General features: G+C 38.4%; 1 protein-coding gene across 2 annotated transcripts in view; it reads left to right on the forward strand.

Annotated features, from left to right (window-relative positions):
* The window catches only part of LOC145984156 (membrane-associated tyrosine- and threonine-specific cdc2-inhibitory kinase-like), a 107391-nt gene that overhangs the window by 55300 nt on the left and 31040 nt on the right, over positions 1-21051 (forward strand). Inside the window, exons 7-8 of one of the 2 annotated variants that reach the window (XM_083117635.1) lie at positions 10305-10465; positions 14702-14776. In XM_083117635.1, coding sequence (XP_082973761.1) covers positions 10305-10465; positions 14702-14776 — 236 coding nt within the window. The remainder of the gene's footprint in view (positions 1-10304; positions 10466-14701; positions 14777-21051) is intronic. The other variant, XM_083117636.1, reaches the window with a different exon arrangement.

Below are 21051 nucleotides of genomic sequence, written 5' to 3' on the forward strand. Positions count from 1 at the left end.
TATCGTATTGAACAATGGTAAGTGGAGGTGGGGGTGAATTGGTGTGTTCAATCTGCTAAACAAAGAAGTCATCCTCCTTCATCATTTCCAGTTTCTGGCTGAGTCAGCATAGAAGTCAAGCCTCTCCATCTTCTGTTCTTCACCACTCTTTGCTTTCCACTTTGTTCCAATCTTGTCTCCTTTCCCACTCTCCACTATCTTAGCTTGCCATCAACATCATGCCCCCCCCCCCACTCCTTTTGTAGTGTATTCTGTCACTGAAAGTCTTTCTGGTCTGCCTTCTTCATTTGTCCAAACCACCGAAATTAAATTCACTCCTGCAATTACACTGCCAACTCTGTCAAATCTCATGCCTTAGTCTTCTCTTCTGGTTTTCCCTGGTATATCCCTCAAGAATTTAATTGCCACTGCCTGCATTTACTTCTGTCTCTCCTTCATTGTCCAAGTTTCTACCATACATAATTATAGGTGTATATATTGTGTGTTTTACATTAGGGACATTCCATTCTTCCCCACTTTTCTGTTAATTCCATGTGAAAGTGCCCCTGAACCTCAGTTTTTAAAATGAAATGCAATGCTGTTACTTTGTCCTATCTTGTGAGTAAGCAATCGTCAATTGCATAAAAATTCAAGTAGTATTCATAATTAAGTTAGAAGGTACAGTAGTAGGTTTTTTACATATTGTTAGTTTATTTTAAGTTTTTGATTTACTTTTGTTTTCTATTGTGTTCCATCCGTGGCACCAAAAACAATGAATTTCTCCTTTAACTGTTACATGTCCCCCTCAACTCCACTAGAATATTCTTCGATAACCAGTGGCGGCACATAGTGGTTCGGATTCCACTTTAAACTGGCCTTACTGTGCACAAAGTGGACTTTAAACATCAACTCAAATCAAATCCGCTAGAATATTCTCTCTTCCCTCTTTGTCTTAAATAATTTATTTTTCATCATTTGACAATTCACAGAAATTAATGTGAATTTCTTAAGTGAAGAGGCAGTGTTCCGTCTGTCCCGCCCGTGTCACAAAATTATTCACTTACAGCTACAAACCTGGGAAAGTATTTTAAGGGTAGTTATGTTTAATCAACAGTGTTAAGTTTCATATTTTATTGCACAGAAACTGTAAGAAAACTCTCAACTCTTCTATCCCCAACCTTATTTTTGGCACATTTCCAGCTTCATTCTTGCTGTTATTAACACTTCACCCTTTTCTTCACTGAATTTCATTTCAGCTGTTTCACATTCCAACTATCAAACTGTTTCAGTACTCCTCATTCACTATTTCTACATATCATCAGCAAACAGTGGTGCCTTCATCTTCTCTTATATTTTCTTCCCCATTTTTCTGTTAATTACATGTATTGTCAAAGTGTCCTGACATTGGTGCCTTTAACATAGCTCAGACTGCTTTATATCTAAGAATGCCGTGGCTGTATATTCAATCAAAGAATGGATTAAAAAAATCACACATTTCAACTGAATACCATTAAATTTATGATGGATGCTGTTTCAGTGAAAAATCAAACATGCTGAGCAGAAGACGATGTTCCTCCAAGTGTGCATTGGGTTAATTATTAGTGTTCTAAAACAATTTCATATGACATTATTACTATGATTCGTACTTAGTTTGTGTTCACTCAAAATCTCACCCCCCAAAATGAAGGAAGTAAGATTCAAACCTGCATTATTCTGGAGAGTAATGTGCCAGCATTTTACCACCTGCTCTACCACCCTGATGGCATTGTGTTGCCTATTAACTTATCCAAAGTGAACTTGAAACTATGAATGTTTAAAAACATGTTGGAGATTCTGAAAAGAACCACTGAACACTTTCAAAAAATGCCACAGATAATTTAAAATACAAGTTTTATAGATATTGTACAATACATGTTGCAGTGTTCCAAACTTTAAAAAGAAAACAAGGAAACTCTGCTTTCAATTTGAACAAGCAAAATCATAAATATTCTCCAACATTTTAAAATTAATGTACATTTTTGGTTTGATCCTGTAATATAATAGTACAGGAAAAGCTATGTTAATACGAAGTTCAAGGGACCAAAAATGTCAACTTCGTATTAAACGACTTCGAGTTATCCAAACTTTTCAAGATGGCGCCTGTTTTCAGGTGTAAATAAAGTAGAGTATAAATTACCCCCACAAAGGATGTTTTATACTTGGTGGTAGCTCAGAAAATAAGCTTTATATGTACTATATAATAATATTGTACGTTTTAAAGAAAGTGTAAAAAATGTTACACAAAATGAGAACACGGAGCTTAACGCGGACACAAAGATTCCAAGGAGACTGTTAACACCATTTATCCTGCCTAGTTATAGAACCGGTTATGCACGGGATGCATGTCATGGCAAAAAGTCTTATAAAAAACGGTATTTTCTTTTAATTGTGCAAAGTCGTTGGTCTTCCACGAAATTCTTACAATTTTAGTTCATAAGAAACCCGTTTTACAATTTTAGTTCATAAGAAACCCGTTTGCACGGAGACCTACGGAATGGAAAACAATCTCGTTTATTGCAAGAAGTGAAACTGAGAAGAATCTTGACAGTAGTCACACTGGCGAGAGCAAGAGACAATTCCCTGGCACAAAACAAAACAAAAACATCGGGGCTGTAAATTTCGTTCTGGTTCGGCTGTCTAAAACACATCGTAAAAAAGTCACGTATTCTTTGCTTCAGTTAACTTCATATTCGTCCCCCCCCCCCCTCCCCCTTTGCAGGGATCAGTTCAAACTCTTCCTCAACTTGCATTGTAATCCACTCTGAAAAAGAAAACACACAACTTGTGATCTGTTTGCACAGAATGTGTATCCTAGGACACATTAAACAGTGCCGCACTCGATAATCACTCTGGTTTGAATCCCACTTGAAACTGTATATTTAGTCCCGCTTAGCTCATCAGCATAAAATGAACTAAAAACAAGCTTTACGAAACTTGCATATTTTCAGATTAATCGACAATTTATTGTTATTGTAGGTTTCAGGAGTATTCTGGAGGTCAAACACTCGCTCCGCCAAAACTTTTCCTCTCGTATTCCTACATTGAGCATTGCGCATTTTTTTTTTTTTTTTTTTTTTTAACAGCAGCATGCTAATGGTTCTGAAGCAAAGGGGGATTATATGGCTTTGTGAGCTTCAAAACAATGAAGCTTATTCCTTGGCACTGGATGAGTCATTGCAGTTATCTGCAAGCAAGAGCTTTCCAGAGGCTAGACTAAACACTGGCGCCAGCTGCAGTGTAAACACAATGAGACCGGCTGGAAGTTAGAGCAGCAGGTGGCAGAAGGGAAATCATCAGCATTTTAAATATAACCTAGTTGTTGTCGAATACGTCCAACGAACTTTTATCAGCAGTGTGAAAAAAAAAGATCCTTGCATTACCTTTTACCATGCAACAGACAATAATACGGGCAATATTTCCTATCCAGACAGCTGCATTCAAACAAGAAAGAGGGACCTGAATTCTGCAATTATCACTTTACCATGCACACCAGTGGCGGATAATGAGCTGTTGTAGGAGAAGGAAGGGGGTCACTTTTCTTTTACTTATCATGGGGTTTTTGTTTGTTTTCAACAAGGTATTCAGAACTGTTCGATTTTTTTGAGACTCCAAAGGAAAGGAGCCCGTGTGCGCACACGAGCAAGAAAATAGCAATGGACCCCCCCCCCCGTTTGCTGATAGATAAAGGGGAGAAGTCACTCAGACAACAAAACACTGTTTTGACAAATTTTATGACCGGCACAGTTGGGAAACGTATGAAGCGGGAAACTGGAGTTGCAACATAGGTAAGATCGATGTGAACTTTTGCGGGAAACCTAGATGACAACGCATTAAGCGGGTCGACGATCTTTAGTTGGCCTATGCAGCTTTGATTATCTGTAACAGTTTCCCTTTTTTTTATGAAGTTCTACAGGGCACAAAGAACACGCTTTTAATTAAAGTGGTCACCGGAAGTTGTCGGCTACCAGGCCAAACGTTGCTCGCTCATGGGAAATTGCTGTATCTTGAGCTCAGAGCTAGACAGATGGGTGAGACTTCCAGCCGCCACGCGTCTTGTATTTTGGAACATTCGTGCGATCTTCTCACATTTCTCATCTAGCACTGGTGAATATTTCCAAGGTGGCGCATTCAACGGGAAAAGAGCTTGACCTCCCATGCACAATGACAAAGAATGTCAATGTCCAGCGGGCATTTCGGGCTGCTTCCCTCGAGTTGTCAGCAGCTCTTAGAACAAGGAAACATGTCAAGGTCAAGTTAAAATAACGTCCAATCTCTCTCCACATTTGATCTTCTCTTGTCGACTTACGCAGGTGTCTACTTCGAATTAAGCGAAACCAGTTTTGCGGAAGGGTCTTGTAAACAACTTCGTATTAAAAATTATCCGTATTTAGATTTATCCATACTGAAATACATTATAAATCCTATCTCTTCGGCTGGGGAATGGGAAGAACTTCGGATTAAAGGGTACTTCGTATTAACCAATATCGTATTAACGAGGTTTTCCTGTATCCCTTTGTTAGGGACATGCATATTTTGTTTTTGATGAAAAAACGAAATGTGAAGTAACACATTCTAATGTTAATTTTTATTGTTTCTGAAAGTTGTGAGGTTCATTTTTCTACCCTGTTAGGTCACGAAATGATGCGAAATAGACTCTTAAACATGAAATTTAGAGTTTATTTAACAACGCGACACTTTCTGAAGTTTGAATTATCCTGTGAGTTATGAAATTCACTGAAAATTGATTTATTTGATATAAATATTTGAGAAACAAGAATGGATCGCTTTATACAGGAACAAACTTAATACTCTGGTAACTACATAAATATGATATTAGAAGGGTTATGTTTGTTTTGTAATGAGTACAGTTTTTAAATCAAATTTTGCATTATGTTCAAACTTTTAAAACCAAAATGTCATTTTATATGTTGCTTTTGATCCGTGTTTTTCACAACTATAACACCGAAATTTTATTTTACTTACCGCTTTTGAACCCAAAATTGACTGTTTTTGTACCGAAATTTTGCTTTTTCATTTACCAAAAATATCTGCCTCTATCCATGGTGCAACAAGCCTTTGAGGGCCAGAGCCTACCTACCAACTGCTGGCCTCAGCAGAGGTGGGCGATCATCAAACGAATTACGGGATCAGCAAATTAACCCTCGGTTGTTGTAAGTTTCCATGACCAGGTTACGCTACTCATTCCTAACTCCCCAATTTCCTCACAATGGTGGGTGGCTACCAGTCCCATACACTGGCTGAAATCTCAGAAGAAAAGTTGTTATGCTTCCCCAAGGAGACTGAACCAGCACATGTCCTGTAGCCTGATGCCTTAAACCAAATGGTCACAGTGCGTGAGAATGTAATCTTCCACCTGCTGAAGAGACCAATCTACAAATTGGCACTCAAATGTTGTGTAAGGATGAATTGTGGAGTTCTACATTTATGGTGACTGTCAATTAAGATATTGCAAAATGTACCCATTGCAGCTTAAAGTAAATAAAGTTTTGATATAAAATTTACCCATAACCAATATTCTACCAATTGGATGTAAAATTGCAAATGTTCCATGATAAACCTAAATGGCTCATTCAGATCGTTTATCAGTGTGTCACCATGTGACTGCAATATGTTTTTCTATGAAAAAGAAACAGCATATTTAGATACAGTGGAACCTTGATTTTACGTTTTTCAGGGGGCCAAGGTGAAAGAACTTAAAATACATGAAACTGTAAAATCCAGGAAAATATTGTAGCATTTTACCCTAGGGACCATGAAGATTGACTCAAAGTCCCTGACCACTCCTTATAAAATGAAAGGGAGTGTAGATTTCAGCAATTGGTCATGGTAGTAATATGTTAAGACCTAGGGGGAAACTTTTTGGTGCATGTCATGACAACGTCTGCCATCTTGGATCCATCTTTATTTCTTTAAATGTCTTTAAATGGGAAGGGGGACATGTGGGGTATCGTTTTGGGCTAGAATTTCACCAGGAATTCAGTGGTGAAGTCAGATTATGAAAACTTGAATGATAAGGAAGTTATGGTCATTTGAAAGTTACACAATGTGTTCAATATGCTGTCCTTCTTGTGCTATGCACATGTTGAGACGGTTCTCCCATGCTATGTGGACATGGAGCAATATCTCAGGTGTGATTTGTGCACAGGCATCCAGTATCCGTTGCTCCAAGTGACCAACATCCCGAATCTTTTTGGCATACACGATTGACTTCAAATGACCCCACAGGTAAAAATTGAGTGGGGCAAATCTGGTGATCGGGGAGGCCATTCCACTGGCCCATGACGACTAATCCATCGACCAGGGAACTGGAGGTACAGATAGTGACATACCTGTCGCCCATAATGAGGTGGTGCCTCATCCTGCTGAAAATATGAGAGGAAGCTGCCATCCTTCGTCAAAACTGACTGAAAAATGTGTTCTTGTAACAATTGCAAGTAGCCCTCTGCATTTAAATTTTCATGAATGAAGAATGGGCCAATAATACGTGTCCCCCAGATCCCAGCCCACACCATAACCTTTCCAGCACCAGTCATATTGCTCGGTTGTCTCCACAATGGGTTCTCGGAGGACCAATACCGCATGTTCTGTTTATTCACTTCCCCATTCACATAAAAATTTGCTTCATCAGAATGCAGAATATGCAGTGTCAAGTGTGGGTCCTGGCAAATTTGCTCCACAGCCCATTCACAAAATTACATTCTCCTATCCGGGTCATTCTCAGAGAGATGGTGCTGCAGCTGCAGCTTGTACAGGTGCCACTTAACCATCTTTAACCCTTACATGATAAAGTGAGTTTTGCCGGAAAACACACGAACAACCAAGGCATTTTCAGCGGGAGTTTTAAATTTCTGCATGCTTTTACATACATTTTTATATCTCTGGAACTAAGAATGCCAGAGTTACAAATTATAGCTCGTTTTATTCAGTACACATGGGGCTATAAGCCTATGACACATCGGTTAGAAGAAGAAGGAAGAAAGAAAAATGGAATTTTTTACCAAATTTGAAAATCGCGGGGGCCCCCCCCCCATTTGGCAGCGCCGGGACATGAATGTTCAAAATTGTACTGGCACATTGCCTGATATGTTTGACATTACCGTCCAAAAAATCATGCAAATATTCAAGATACTTTCTGAGAAAAAAAAAATATTTTCCAATGCGAAGCACCAGTTTTTTTTTCAGCGGGAAATTTGAAATTCGGCACACGTACATTAATTCTTTTTAACTCGGAACTAAGAACACTGGAGTTACAAATTATAGCTCGTTTTGTTTAGTACAAACCAGGTCTTCTTGCCATCTTACACACATGTACTCATGTTGGAGGGGAAAGAAATGGAAAACCTGCACAGCACTCCGCCACTGATCTATATAAAAAGCCGACACAAGACCCCACAAACAGTCCGCCACTGCAAAAGTACACACAACCACTTGTAACCCTGCAAAGACAACGAATTCGCCCTTCAAAAAGCCTTCCTGAAAAGACTGCCACCAGCCCCTCTCCCCCTACTTTCTCCTCCCGGAGGCTGCGATGCCAAGGGTCCCGGGTTCGAATCCCGCTCGGGCTTGGTTGTTTGTGAATGTCCATTCATCAATTTCATCATTTCATCACTCATACCCATCTTCACAAATTAGCCAAAAGGCACAAAACTCGAAGTAAAATAAACTAAATCAATCAATCAAATCCTCCCGTGGGCTGGATAAACACGTCATTGAAGCCAAAAATTGCATAACATGGCTGAGGAGAGACTGGAAAACACCCTTTTGACATGCTGACGCCTGTTTGGAAATGAACAAAAGCATCGTAAAATTTCCAGCGACATGACTCCTCTCAACATCTTTGAACCCCCTGCACGCGACTTGGCTGCCAGCCCATTACCACTGACATGTGAAAAGGGAAGCCGGAAGATTATTTTAGTGTGTTCATTTCCTTGCTAGAAGAGCCTATGCATACCCCAGAAATGAGAAAATAGTGGGAAAAAAAAAATAGAACGGGATTTTCAGAGGGCTGACCCCTCCCCCCATATAACAGAAATGATATTAAACCTTGCTCATTGTTCATCACATACCTCATGCAGAACTCAAAACATGTATATCCAAACTAGGGATGGCCGGATCCAGATCCAGAACTTTCCGATCCGGATCCAGAATTTTTTGATCCGGATCCAGAATTTTTTGATCCGGATCCAGAATTTTTGGATCTGGATCCAGAATATTCGGATCCAGATCCAAAACTTTGGGATCCGGATCCGGATCAGTTTTGCCATCCCACATGCGCTTCTTTGGAAAGTAAGAATGTGCTTATACCATATTGTTACCTGCTAATACACATATATATATGGTGTGTGTGCGCGCGTGCACGATTTGTAATTAATTAATACACTTTACAAGGGAGGTCTAAGTCTCCCCCTCCGATTTCCATAACCTCCCTTGTTAGTCTTACACTTTGTAATTATATAACACTGCATATATTATAATGTTTTATTTTAATTTGTAAAGCTGTAACTGTAGAACAATTGTATAATTTTTGTATAACATTTCTATCTTCTTATGTGTGCTAAAGGTTTCATCCTGGAATGGAACGTCTCACATTTATGTGTGTTTTCATTTCCAATACATTCGAATGAATACATATTCGTTTCAATGGCATTTACAAAATCACCTCTGACATTTTATGTTAAGCAAGTAAGATTATTTTTGTGCACGAGTGTGTTAGCCGATGCGTAGCAAAGTATTTTACGAACAACACTTGAAAAAAAAATTCTTGTAGGACTAACTAATGAAAAATTTCTTTGTAATTGAAGATCATAATACCTTTTAAGGTGTGGTAATAATATAATAGGATTGAGATAGTTCCGGATCCAGATCCGGAACTTTTGGATCAGGATCCAGATCCGAAACTTTCAGACCCGGATCCAGATCCGGAACTTTTGGATCCGGTTCGGATCCGGATCCGTTTGGCCATCCCTAATCCAAACATAATCAGAGTCTCAGTATGTCCAAGAAGTCTGATACTACACGCAAAAGCATCTTGTCACCTATAGGTGGCAGTTGGTCGTTGGCGTAAATACCGGCAGTCACCTATAGGTGATGGGCGGTCGTTTAAGGGTTAACACCCTGCAGATGGAACTCTGGCTGACACCACATTGCACAGACATTCGAGGTGTGCTGCGCTGCAGAGACTTGGCAAATGGCCGTAGCTGTTCCTTCTTCAGTGGCAGTTCTGGCCCTACCAGATCGTGGCCTGTCCTGTACTGTACTGCTCTCTTCGAACCTGGTCAGCAATTGGGACACTGTAACGTGTGACACTGTGTTCCGTTGAGGGTTCTGTTCATTGAAATCATGAGCTACAGCATGGGCACTTCTGCCCCCCTCCCCCTCAGCTTTATGATCTGGATTTGTGTGGCCTTGGTCAATGGTATGGTTCAGCAACTGCAAATGATACGTAATTATCACTTTCATATGCCCATTACTTCCTTATCATTAAAGGATGCTTATCATAAATCTGACTTCACCACTGAATTCCTGGTGAAATTCTAACTCAAAACCATACCCCCACATGCCCCCCTTCCCATTTAAAGAAATGAAGTTGGATCCAAGATGGTGGACGTTGTCATAACATGCACCAAAAAGTTTCCCCCTAGGCGTAACATATTACTACCATGAGCAATTGCTGCAATCTACACTCCCTTTCATTTTATAAAAGGTGGTCTGAGCCTTTTGACTAACCCTGTATAATGCAGGAAAATGTAAAATCGGGGTTCCAGTGTATTTACTTTATGAAGTTCTGTTTCAGGTCATAAAAAAGATAGCTTTACTTTGTCTCCGGCATCTCTGGAGATAGGTTGGGCAAGAAGGGGGAGGGAGTGAGTGGGCAGAGTGAAGAGCACTACATGCTGCTGGAAAGCCTGGTAACGGCAGTCGCTCTTTCTCCTCCACGATATCCTGTCATGCATTCATTAGTCGAGTCCTGTGGAGTCACTACTTGCACAGACACTTGCTTTTGTTTACCTGCTCCAGAGATACCCAGGACAGAGTATACATCACTGCATTATTGAATGAGGAATGATATAAAGATTGATACATTTTTATGAGTTCAAATATTCTAATATTTACTTAAAATATTTTACTTACAAAGGAATTTTACATAAGTTATTTACAGATGTGACTTTTCGCAGTTGTAATTGTAATCCTTGTACATGATTTGTCCAGTTTTGAAAATTTGCTGTTATATATCTGTTATTGATATTTGATTTATATCTTCACAGGCATTTCAGAAGAATTGCATCGTATTATTTGTTGGATGATGGAACCAAAACCAGAGGATCGTCCAACTGTGGATGATGTCTTAAGTCATCCTCTAGTTCAGTCAAGTACAAAGATCTCGCCAGATTTATCCAATGTTACTCTAGAGTTTTTACCTCTACAGGTAATTTTTCATTTATTAATTGAAATAGCCATTGCTCTGTTTTCTTAAAAAATGAAACAGTTTAAGGGAAGGTGTAGTCTTTGCTATCTGTTGGAAAATACAGCCTTTTATCTGTACAGATGATTGTCATTAAGTAGACAGTACCAAGGTCCGTTGACCATGCTTTCTTCCCAATAGTAATTAAGTAGACAGTACCAAGGTCCATCGACCATGCTTTCCTCCCACTCTTGAAGGCCACATAATAGTCCTTTTTCCAGCCCTCGTGTTTACAACCATGGCAGGATTTCTCTGATGTTATTAAGATAAAATTTCTTCAGAGTGTCTTTATTTCCACCTTTGTAAAGCATGCAATGCTCTTGTTTTTAAGAGGAAAAACATATATTAAAGAGTATTGCAGTACAACTAACTTAGAATATATAAATGTGCACAGAACGGTTATATGCAAGGAAAAGCACAACCTTAACCACAGTTTGTGCTGAGAAAACCAGAAATATTTGTGCTGCACATCATCATTGCCAAGTACATGCATATTTTCCGAAGTTTTGTAGATTTAGTATACCATCATGAAAGTTGGCTGATTTCACTGAAATTCAATATGATATCATTTAGTGTCTGTATAAATTCCAGCTTAAAACATCTAAATGTATTGCAGTTAGAGATGTCACAGTTGTCTCCATTTCAACACCGCAACCCTAGTAAACTATGCACTGTGTTACAAAGTTTTATGAATGATACTCCAAGACAATTAGAATTTTCGTTTCTCTTGTCTTCGAAAATGTGGTTTGGACAGAGGTTTGAAAATATGGATTAGTACATTGTGTGCAACATTGGAATAGTCGATTTTTCGTCTGCCATCGTGAAACATTTTGACTGATTTCACTCAAACACAATACTGGATCAGTCATAGGGACAAATCTAGTAGCTGTATGAATTTCAGCTGAAAACCTTAAAATTTTCTGCAATTATCATGATGACAATGTTGGTAACTTACAACTAAATTATGCACCAAATATCAAATTTTTTTACAAACAGTTTGTAGCTATGGTTATTTCCTAAAACTAATGAGATATCCATTCCTTAATCGATGAAGATGGAACCTAACTTCCGTATTTACACATGTATAATGTTTGTGTGTGTATAATGCACACCATGATTTTTGATGGGGAAAAGCGACAAACAATTATATCTCGCATATAATGTGCAGTACAATTCAGGTTCAAGAAATGCCTTTCTTAGTTGTAGGTTTTTATGAAGTGTTACAGGGAACAAAGAACATGTTTTGAATGAAAGCGGTTACCAGAAGTTGTCTGCTACAAGGCCAAGAGTTGCTCACTCACGGGGACCTGCTGAAATGTAGGTCAGAGCTGGACAGATGGTCCAGACTTCCAGGCACAACACATCTTTATTTTGGAACATTCCTGCGATTTTATCTCTAAATTTCTCAAAGTGGTGTATTTATCGATGAAAGAGCTTGACCTGCCATATACATAGACAAAGACTGCACGTCCAGCACAGTCATTTTGGGCTGCTCCCCCCCCCCCCCCTCCAGTTGTCAGCAGCTCTTAGGACAAGGAAACAAGTCAAGGTTGATTTAAAATAACATCCAATCACATTGGATCTTCTCATATATCCACAAGCAAGTGAAATCAGAATGGCAAAACAAGTCTAGCATGTTGAGTAGTGGCCGTCAGGTGCAGGGTAACATTGGCACACTTGGGGGTAGAGGTCAAGTGCTATTGGATATCACTCAAGCTTGGTGTAGTGGTGTCTATTTTTAGATCAGACCCACTTGCGAGTGGTAGAGTGCTCGTGAAGGGAATGAGTGCGAATAAGACAAGTGCAAAAACATATATTTCAGCCGGTTTCCTTCAATTTTTCAACTTTTTTCCAAATTTTTCACGGTTCCCAGGAAAAGGGTCATTATATCCGGGATCGTAGAATCGAGAGTTGACTGTATGTGTTATACGCAGTGACATAGTGAAAACATGCGTTGTTTTAATGTTGGCTGTTTGAATTATTCCATGCATAATACGCACCACAGTTTTTGGGGGCAAACATTTTGGAAAGAAAGTGCGCATTATACATTCTCTCCATATGCGAGTATGACCCACTATGTGTGCAGTGTGCATTTTCAGCTAATTGGGAACTTCTCATCGGACAGAAATGTATGATGGGCAGTATCATTTTTTTTATTTTTTTTTGGTCTTGAGGTAGTTTCAATGTGTGCTTATGGCACATTGCACTCAGACACTAATATAGTAATCACAAAAATGAAATAATTAAAAAAAAATGCTAATAAAGTGTCAATAAAGGAACACAGAAACACAATTTACTTTCTCAAGCAGAAAGATAGTAACATTTCTACATAGATCTTTCATCCCTACGATATCGGAATTTTACAACTGATTCAGTCTGCCAAAACCGTGCCTTAAGGATAGGCCTTTCAAAGTGGTGGCAAGCAGGTCAACGGACTTTGGTTAAACTTTGTCTGTCCAAATGTAGAATGGAGGGAGGGGAAAGTTCTGGAAATCATATCTTTATCCCCTTTCTTTGTGAGCCTGTCATTTTGAGAAAAAAAAGTCAATTGTCATTCTTGATTTCACAGTAAGCAAAACTAACATGCCATATTTCACTTTTTAAGTAGGTATTTTTCTGGGCTGTTATCTGATTTAATTCATGTTATACAACGTATTTTTCTGTATGACATTTCCTTATATTTGATGCAAAATATTGTCTTCCAGTTTACATTGTCTTATGTTGCAAATGTTAAGTTTCTGAAACACTGGGAAGGCATGAATGTTTCCTTATCTAACATAAAATCATCATTAATCTGAGAGGTAGAGGAATGATATAAGAAAGAGAATACAGTACAAGGTATCATTGTCAGTTTTTTTCATGAAATTACTACTACTACCAGCATAACAATACATTTGCATACTCAGTTTATTTAGGGGGGGGGGAGGTTAGGGATCAAAAATAAAAACACAGAAACATCCAGCATAAGTGTGTAAGAAAATTAATGTGTATGACATACTTATGGTTCGTATTGCATAAAACACAATTTGTCATTCAATTATGTGGTATGGTACTAGAAATGCATGATAACATGCACAGATCAAATGTAATGGGCATGAGGACTTCTCTTTGTTTTTATACAATAAATGCATTTTGTCATGAATATATTTCCCTAACATCTAATAGATAAACAGATTTAAGTATAGGGTCATTCCATACCAAACCATCCAATGGCGGTTGCATGACCATTTTAGAAAAAAATCATTTTTAGTACATAGGTTTGTAAATGTTTCTACATATCAAAACCAATGTTCAAATAAAAATATTGTCTTTAGTTCTCCTGGGGCAGCCATTTTTCCAATATGGCGCATGGCTTTTTTGCTCATGTAGCAGTATACACAAACCTTAATATCTCAAGAACCATTAAAGCTAGAGACCTGAAACAAAATTCATTTTGTAGCTAATAAAGTATACTTCCTATGATATTCAGGTATGTTTTGCTTGAAATTGCATCGTAAGTACGAAAATTATGGTGGAAAATGGGATAACAATAGTTAAAAAAATTGCATTTTTAAGCTCGATTTTTTAATGAAGGGGTTTAGTCTAAGGCTTGATTTTTTTTTCATGCGTAGACCTACCTGCAGGGTGTCTGTAAATAAAATATCAGTGCCTAGAAATGAACCCCTTTTTTACTGCATGGGCTCAAACATGGCCGTTCATTGAATTTTGACAGTTTTCGGGGTTAAATATCTCAGATGGGTCCCCTTAAAAAATTCTGAAATTTGGCACATAGGAAGCCCTTCATGAACCTAACTCACAGTAAAAATCTCAACTTTTAGATTCAACTCGTTTTGGTCAATATGAGGTAATACGTGTCACCTAATTTCTGACATTGCAAAGTAAGGTTAAACTACATCCCATACTTAAAATAATAAAGTCTTTTCTTTTTCCTTTTTGAAATTTGGGTTAAATAAAGGCTCAGAAAATATAGTACCATAAGGTTTTAATACGTGACTTACCATAAATTGAAATTACAAGGTATGACAATTAAAAATCTGCGAAATTATGTACACCTTTACTAGTTTATGCACATGAAATTGGCAAGTAAGTTGAAAATAAAGCATCATAGAAATTTAACCATCTACAGTGGAGAATTATACAAATAACTGCAACATATATTTTTTTTTTCAAATCTTATCAATATCTATTGTCTTTTTAAAGGTGTTGTGTTTTTATCTTCTTTTATCTGTCCTTGTTACCATCTTTATCATCATAGGAAGAGAAGTGGTTCCAATGGTAAGTTGCATGTGTATTTTCTTGATGAACTGTCTTAGCGCTGAGTGTGTTGTTTTAATGCATAACATATTTTTTTCTACACAGTGTATATCCAGCCAGTGTAGGAACAAAGAAGCAGCTCTTTCGTGTTTCTAATAGGAAGCTATTGAAACTCTGTGATACTGGCATATAGTGTAGTGCATGATGTACATTTAGAACAATGCTTTATGGTGTGCAGCTTCTTTCTGAAGATTATCAGTGCATGCATTAATGTGTTGTGTGTGATTGAATTTGTGTGAATTGCTTTGTAGAATTTAGTGAATTTAGGCCAAAATACCTGTTTCCTTGCAACTTGTGCTTGCATGATTGTTTAAGTATTGCTTTTGGCAAGTGAAGTGAATAGCAGAATTATGCAAATACCCTGAAATAGAGGTTTTATTTTTTGAATATCATTGTTTTTTTTTGTTTTTCAATATTTTAGTGAATAATTTCTAATTGTAGAGCATTCAGCCCTTTGGAATTAGTGATCCTTTAACCTTTAGTGAATGGTTGGTTTCAAATGTAACCAACACCACATGGCATCATCAATTAGCATGTCATTTCTTGAAAACTGCAGATGATGTTTCAGTTCTCTTTTTTTTTTTTTTGTTCATTTATATATGGTACATATGAATGTGTGACATACTGGAATGGCAAAGCAATAGATATATTGTTACTATTTTTAACAAGGACATTTTGAAAATGTTTTCCAAGAAAAATTATTCAATGTTATTTAAAATGTAACATGAATGAGGTTTTGCCTTTCATCCACAGTTTCTTACTGATGTGTTTTACTTTTACATGCAATAATGACAAAGAAAAGATTGTTCACAACTTGTGACAATTAGATGCTGAGAACAGACCTCCAATTTTCAAAATTGCCCAAAAATTACAATTTTTGAAAATTAGTTGCATATTTTCAGGGTTTTTTTCCTCAAAATTTGGGGACTGGGATTGCATTTCCTTGAAGAGTTCTTTTTTTTTTTTAGCTACCTGCAAATTTGGTGCATAGACTGTCTAATAGTGCTGATGCTAGGAGTGGGTTTCTGGAAATCTATTCCGTAAGGTGTCTACGCTGCTTTTCTTACGCTGCATTGTTACGATTTTATCTCTCTAAGAAGTATCTACATATTTTCAATGTACATTGGTATATTTAGGGCCACATGTTTATGGTGGCCTCCCCGATGGTGCAGTGGTAGCATCGTCGCCTTGTAATGAAGGGGTCCCGGGTTTGATACCCGGTGGAGGCACATAGTGGTTCGGATTCCACTTTAAACTGTAGGTCCAGTCCCGATTAGCCTTACTGTGCATAAAGTGGACTTAAAACACTAAATCAACCAACCAACCAACAAGTTTATGGTGAATAAAAGATCAAGATTTCAATGCAAAAACTGGTCACATTTTGGGATCAAAGTGGTATATAAAATGGCATTTCAGTGTTAAAACTGTGAAGGTAACCCTAAATTTCATTTACTCTTGATAAGTTTACTTTTCAGTTTTGCACGCAAATTTTCCAAGACAGTACACACCTGTCGAAGCCACCAGATGGGTGGCAAAATCGATCACGAAGAAAATTTGCACGGAAAAATGAAAAGTAAGCTTATCAGAGTAAATTACCTATCTCTGCGTAACCACCAAACAGATATATTTAGATACAACCTAAATTTGATTTTAAAACTATACTTATTGCAGTGCTAGCCTCAGCTACTGGATGGGTCACAGGTGGCGGATAGTGAAACCTCCGTCAGATATGAGGGGGAGCTGCGAATAAGGGGAAACCCAAATAAGCAGTACCGGACCGAGGCAGCAAGGCTGTCAGGGTGTGGAGAAAGCCTTGTGTCATGGCAAATAAACACCGCCATAAAAGTGTTTGCCCCCCCCACTGCCTTGTGGGCCTGGAGGGATCCAGAAAGTCTAAGGGACTTGGAACCCTGACAGAAAACAAGGGTGTAACTGAGAACCCACAGGTGTAGGCTGTGACAGGCATGATTAGCCGACAGACAAAGACGTAGACAATTCGACATAAGTAAGAAGCAAGCCAGACTGGAAATTGGAGACGACACAGGCTACGAATATGGACATTGAATATTGGAACACTGATAGGAAGGACTGAAGAAATTGTGGATCTAATGGAGAGAAGAGGGATCGACATCTTTGGAATAAGCAAAATGAAATGGAAAGGAGGAGGAGAAATAAAATTGAGGAAAGACTATAAACTGTACTGGGCAGGAACTGAAGAGGGCAGATGAAGTGGGGTTGGATTTGTAGTCAAAAGTGGAATAAGTGAGGAAGTAGAAAGGGTAAATGACAGAATTATGAAACTAAAAATGAATGTAAGGGGGAAAGTAATAGAAATAATTCAAGTGTATGCCCCACAAACAGGATGTACAAGGGAGGAGAAAGAAGAATTTGAAGAAGACTTGGAAGCACACTTAGAAAAGGGATGGCAAATTGTGATGGGTGATTTAATGCACAAGTGGGAAGAGACAGGAAAGTGTATACAGAAGTACTTGGAGCAGATGGATGGATGGGAACAGAGGAATGAGGAGGGAAGGAGGCTACTGGACTTTTCTAAGAGAAATGGACTGTTAGTAGGTAATAACTGGTTTAAAAAGAAATAGGACAGCCATAAGATTACAAGATACAGTTGTAATAATGAACAAAAGCCTGTAATAGATTATATATTAGTAAACAAGGAAGTAAAGAAGATAATGAACAACATTAAAGTAATACCTAGGGGCATGCATATTTCGTTTTTGACGAAAAAACGAAATGTCAAAACACACATTGTAGTGTTAATTTTTCATGTTTTTGAAACGTGAGAGATGCATTTTGCTACCATGTTTTATCACGAAATAATGCGAAATGAACTTCAAAATGTGAATTAAACTCCAAAATTATGTGCCTCTAGTAATACCCAGTGAGAAGTTAGTGAACGTAGGCTACTAGTATAGGATGTGAGGAGATGGAAAATAAAATATAGGGGGGATGAACAAGAGAGAAGGATAAGATTATGAGAGAAATATCAAGAAATATTGCAAACAAAAGTGCCAAGAGATGAACCCAAAGGAGTAGAAACAGATTGGACAAGATTTAAAACAGAATTAGTAGAGGCAGCCAAAAAGGTATGTGGAAGGACAAGCAAGAAAAGAAAGAAGAAAGAAACACCATGGTGGAATGAAAGAACTAGGGCACAATGAAAAAACAAAAATGATGCATTTAGAAAATGGTTTAAAGTTAAAATCACAAAATGCACGAAAAGAGTACGTGGAAAAGAAGAAAGAGGCAAGAACAGTAGTAAAGGAGGAAAGAAGAAAGTGGATGGAAGAATGGATCAAAATGCTAGAAGAAGATTTAGATGGGAACAAGAAAGTATGGATTAGTGAGACAAAGGAGAAGAGAAAGAGGAGACAGTTGTAAGCTAAGGGATGAAAGGGGAAACATTGTAGAAGAGGATGAAGAAATAAGGAGAATGTGGAGAAATCATTTCGAGAAATTGCTGAACGTGAGAAATGGAAATTAACATGAGAAAGTGAAGGAAGAAGAAAACAGGAAAGAAAAAGTGAATCTCACATGGAAAGAAGTTGAGGAAGCTCTGAAGAGAGGTAGAGCACCTGGAGTAGATGAAGTGCCAGTGGAAATGATACTAGGAGCAGGAGTGATTGGTGTGCAGTGTGTTGAAAACAGTGTGGCAAGAGATTGGACAATAGTTCCCATATTCAAGAACGGTGACAGAAGGACTGTAAAAAGTACAGAGGAATAACACTTATATGCCACTCAGCAAAGGTGTATGAGAAAATATTAGAGAAAAGAGTAAGGGAAGTAACAGAGCTGAACATGAGAGGGGAACAGCATGGATTTAGAAGAGGCAGATCAACAGTAGATCTGATATTCATCATAAGGCAAATGCAGGAAAGGCACTACGAGTATGGAAATGATTTGATTATGGTATTCCTAGATATAGAAAAGGCATACAATAGCATGGACAGAACAAAGATTTGGAAGGCTCTGAGAGAGAGAGGAGTCTAGGAAGAAATAGTGTGTAGAGTGCAGTGCACATACAAGGCCAACCAGAGCTGTGTGAAGACACCGTTGGGAAGAAGTATAAGTAATGGACTAAAACAGGGAAGTTCTCTTTCCCCACTGCTCTTCATAATTACAATGGATGCAATTAACGAATAGGTGGGGAAGAAGATAGGAGAGGAAGAGATGAAGGCCCTGTTGTTTGCTGATGACTTAGTAATATGGGGAAACATGGAAGAAGTAGTAGACAGCTTGATAGTTGGAATGAGGAAATCAGAAGAGCAGGAATGAAATTCAGTGCAGAAAAGAGCGAGGTGCTAATAACAACAAGATACAGAGCCAGAAATGTACCAAGAATAAAGATGGACACAGAAGAGTTGATGGTAGTGGAGAGCTTCAAATATCTAGGAAGCATAATTGAGAGAAGTGGAAGAATAGATAAGGAGGTAAACAGAAGAGGACAAATGGGTGGTGGACTATATCAAAGCATTCAAAGATTAATATGGAACAAAGACGTATCTATGAAATGCAAGAAGGTAATATACAACACATACTATGTGCCAATAATTACATATGGAGCAGAGACTTGGAGAATGACAGAGAGACAAAAGAAAGATGCAGGTAGTGGAGATGAAATTTTTAAGGAGTATATTTTGGAAGACAAGAAGGGATAGAATTAGGAATGAGGAGATCCGACAGACAGTGGGGGTGGTGAAGCTTCAGGACAGGATAAATCAGGCACAGATGAGATGGTTCGGACACATGAAGAGGATGGATGCAGAAAGACTACCATTCAGAGTTTACCATGCACAAGGAGTGGGAATAAGGCCAAGGGGGAGACCAAGATGTCGGTAGAAAGAGCAGATAGTGGAGTGTGTTAGGAGAAGAGGACAATATTGGAACACCATGGAAAGAGAGAAGTGGTTGAAGACCAGGAAAAAATGGAGAGGCTTGACTTCTATGCCAACCTAGCCAGAGGCAGGAAACAGCGAGGGATGATGATGATGACTTATTACACAAAATAAACATTTCCCTTCTAATAGCACATTATGTAGTTATCAGAGTATTAAGGAGAATTCATGAAGGAGTCCATTTTTTGCTTCTTAAATATTTACAGCAGAATTAATCAATTTACCATGATTTGCATAACTCTCATAATAATTCAGACTTCAGAAAGTGTATAAACAAAATGCATGTTGTAGGATTATACCACTGCCACACAATACATTTTTTGTTCACTTTGGCCTACAGCAGACCAAAATCCACAATCCCAGCACTAATTTCCTAACCCACCTAGGCGTGTGCACAAGAATAGTCCCATCTCATGGGCAGATTCAAACAAGAGTACCTTGAGACCCAACCTCTAAAACTCTCCTCTAGCTTCATTTTAGCAATGACATTGTCATGCTGTGAACTCCCTACCAGCCATGCTGTACTTGTTATCCAATATCACCCCCACTTCAACACAATCAGGCACACCCTATGCTCCCTCCTCCCAATTCTCCACAGTGATCCTGAAACCAGAAACATCCCCAACCAAACACATCTCCAACCCTCCCCGTGCCCCACACCTCAGTCCACCGCACACAATTTTCGTGGTGCCTGGTGAAAGAACAGTGTCTTTTCTGTACTTCTACACTTTCAATCGAAATGTGGCAAAGCTGCAGGTCTCCAACTTCTGTTTCCGCCTTTTCTTCTACCACTGATGATACAACCTGAGTCATCAGTGAACACTTACCAAACACTAGAAAAACAAATTTTTGTGGTCACAAACTGCATCAGCAGCAGTAGAAATAAAGGTCGGTGTGGATGTTAGAGACCTGCAGTATTGTCAGGTTTGGATCGAAGATGTAGAAGTACAGAAAAACACCTTCAGCAGTCATGTCTCCTTTTTTTTAATGAATGTTCTATGTTGTATGGAACCATAACATTTACACATGTAATGCAAGAATATGTTAAATCTGGGTTGCATCATACTAGAAGTGCTGCAATAGTAATTTGAGGCATGTAGTATGCATATGCACCTGCAAATAGAAAACAGACTGTTTATAGAAGAAAGCAGACTAATTGCATTGGTGAGGTCCCAGGGTAGCTACTCACCGGGAATTATGTGTGAATTATTGGCTCCGGGAATTATGCGTGAATTCGATGTGAATTTATCTCCGTAGACGTGAAAAAGTGCAACTTTTATTAATCCAAATGAATTCTTACATTTACAAGTGCCCTGAGGCAAG

Source organism: Lepisma saccharinum, chromosome 2, assembly GCF_977018435.1.
Source record: "Lepisma saccharinum chromosome 2, izLepSacc3.1, whole genome shotgun sequence".
Lineage (NCBI taxonomy): Eukaryota > Metazoa > Arthropoda > Insecta > Zygentoma > Lepismatidae > Lepisma > Lepisma saccharinum.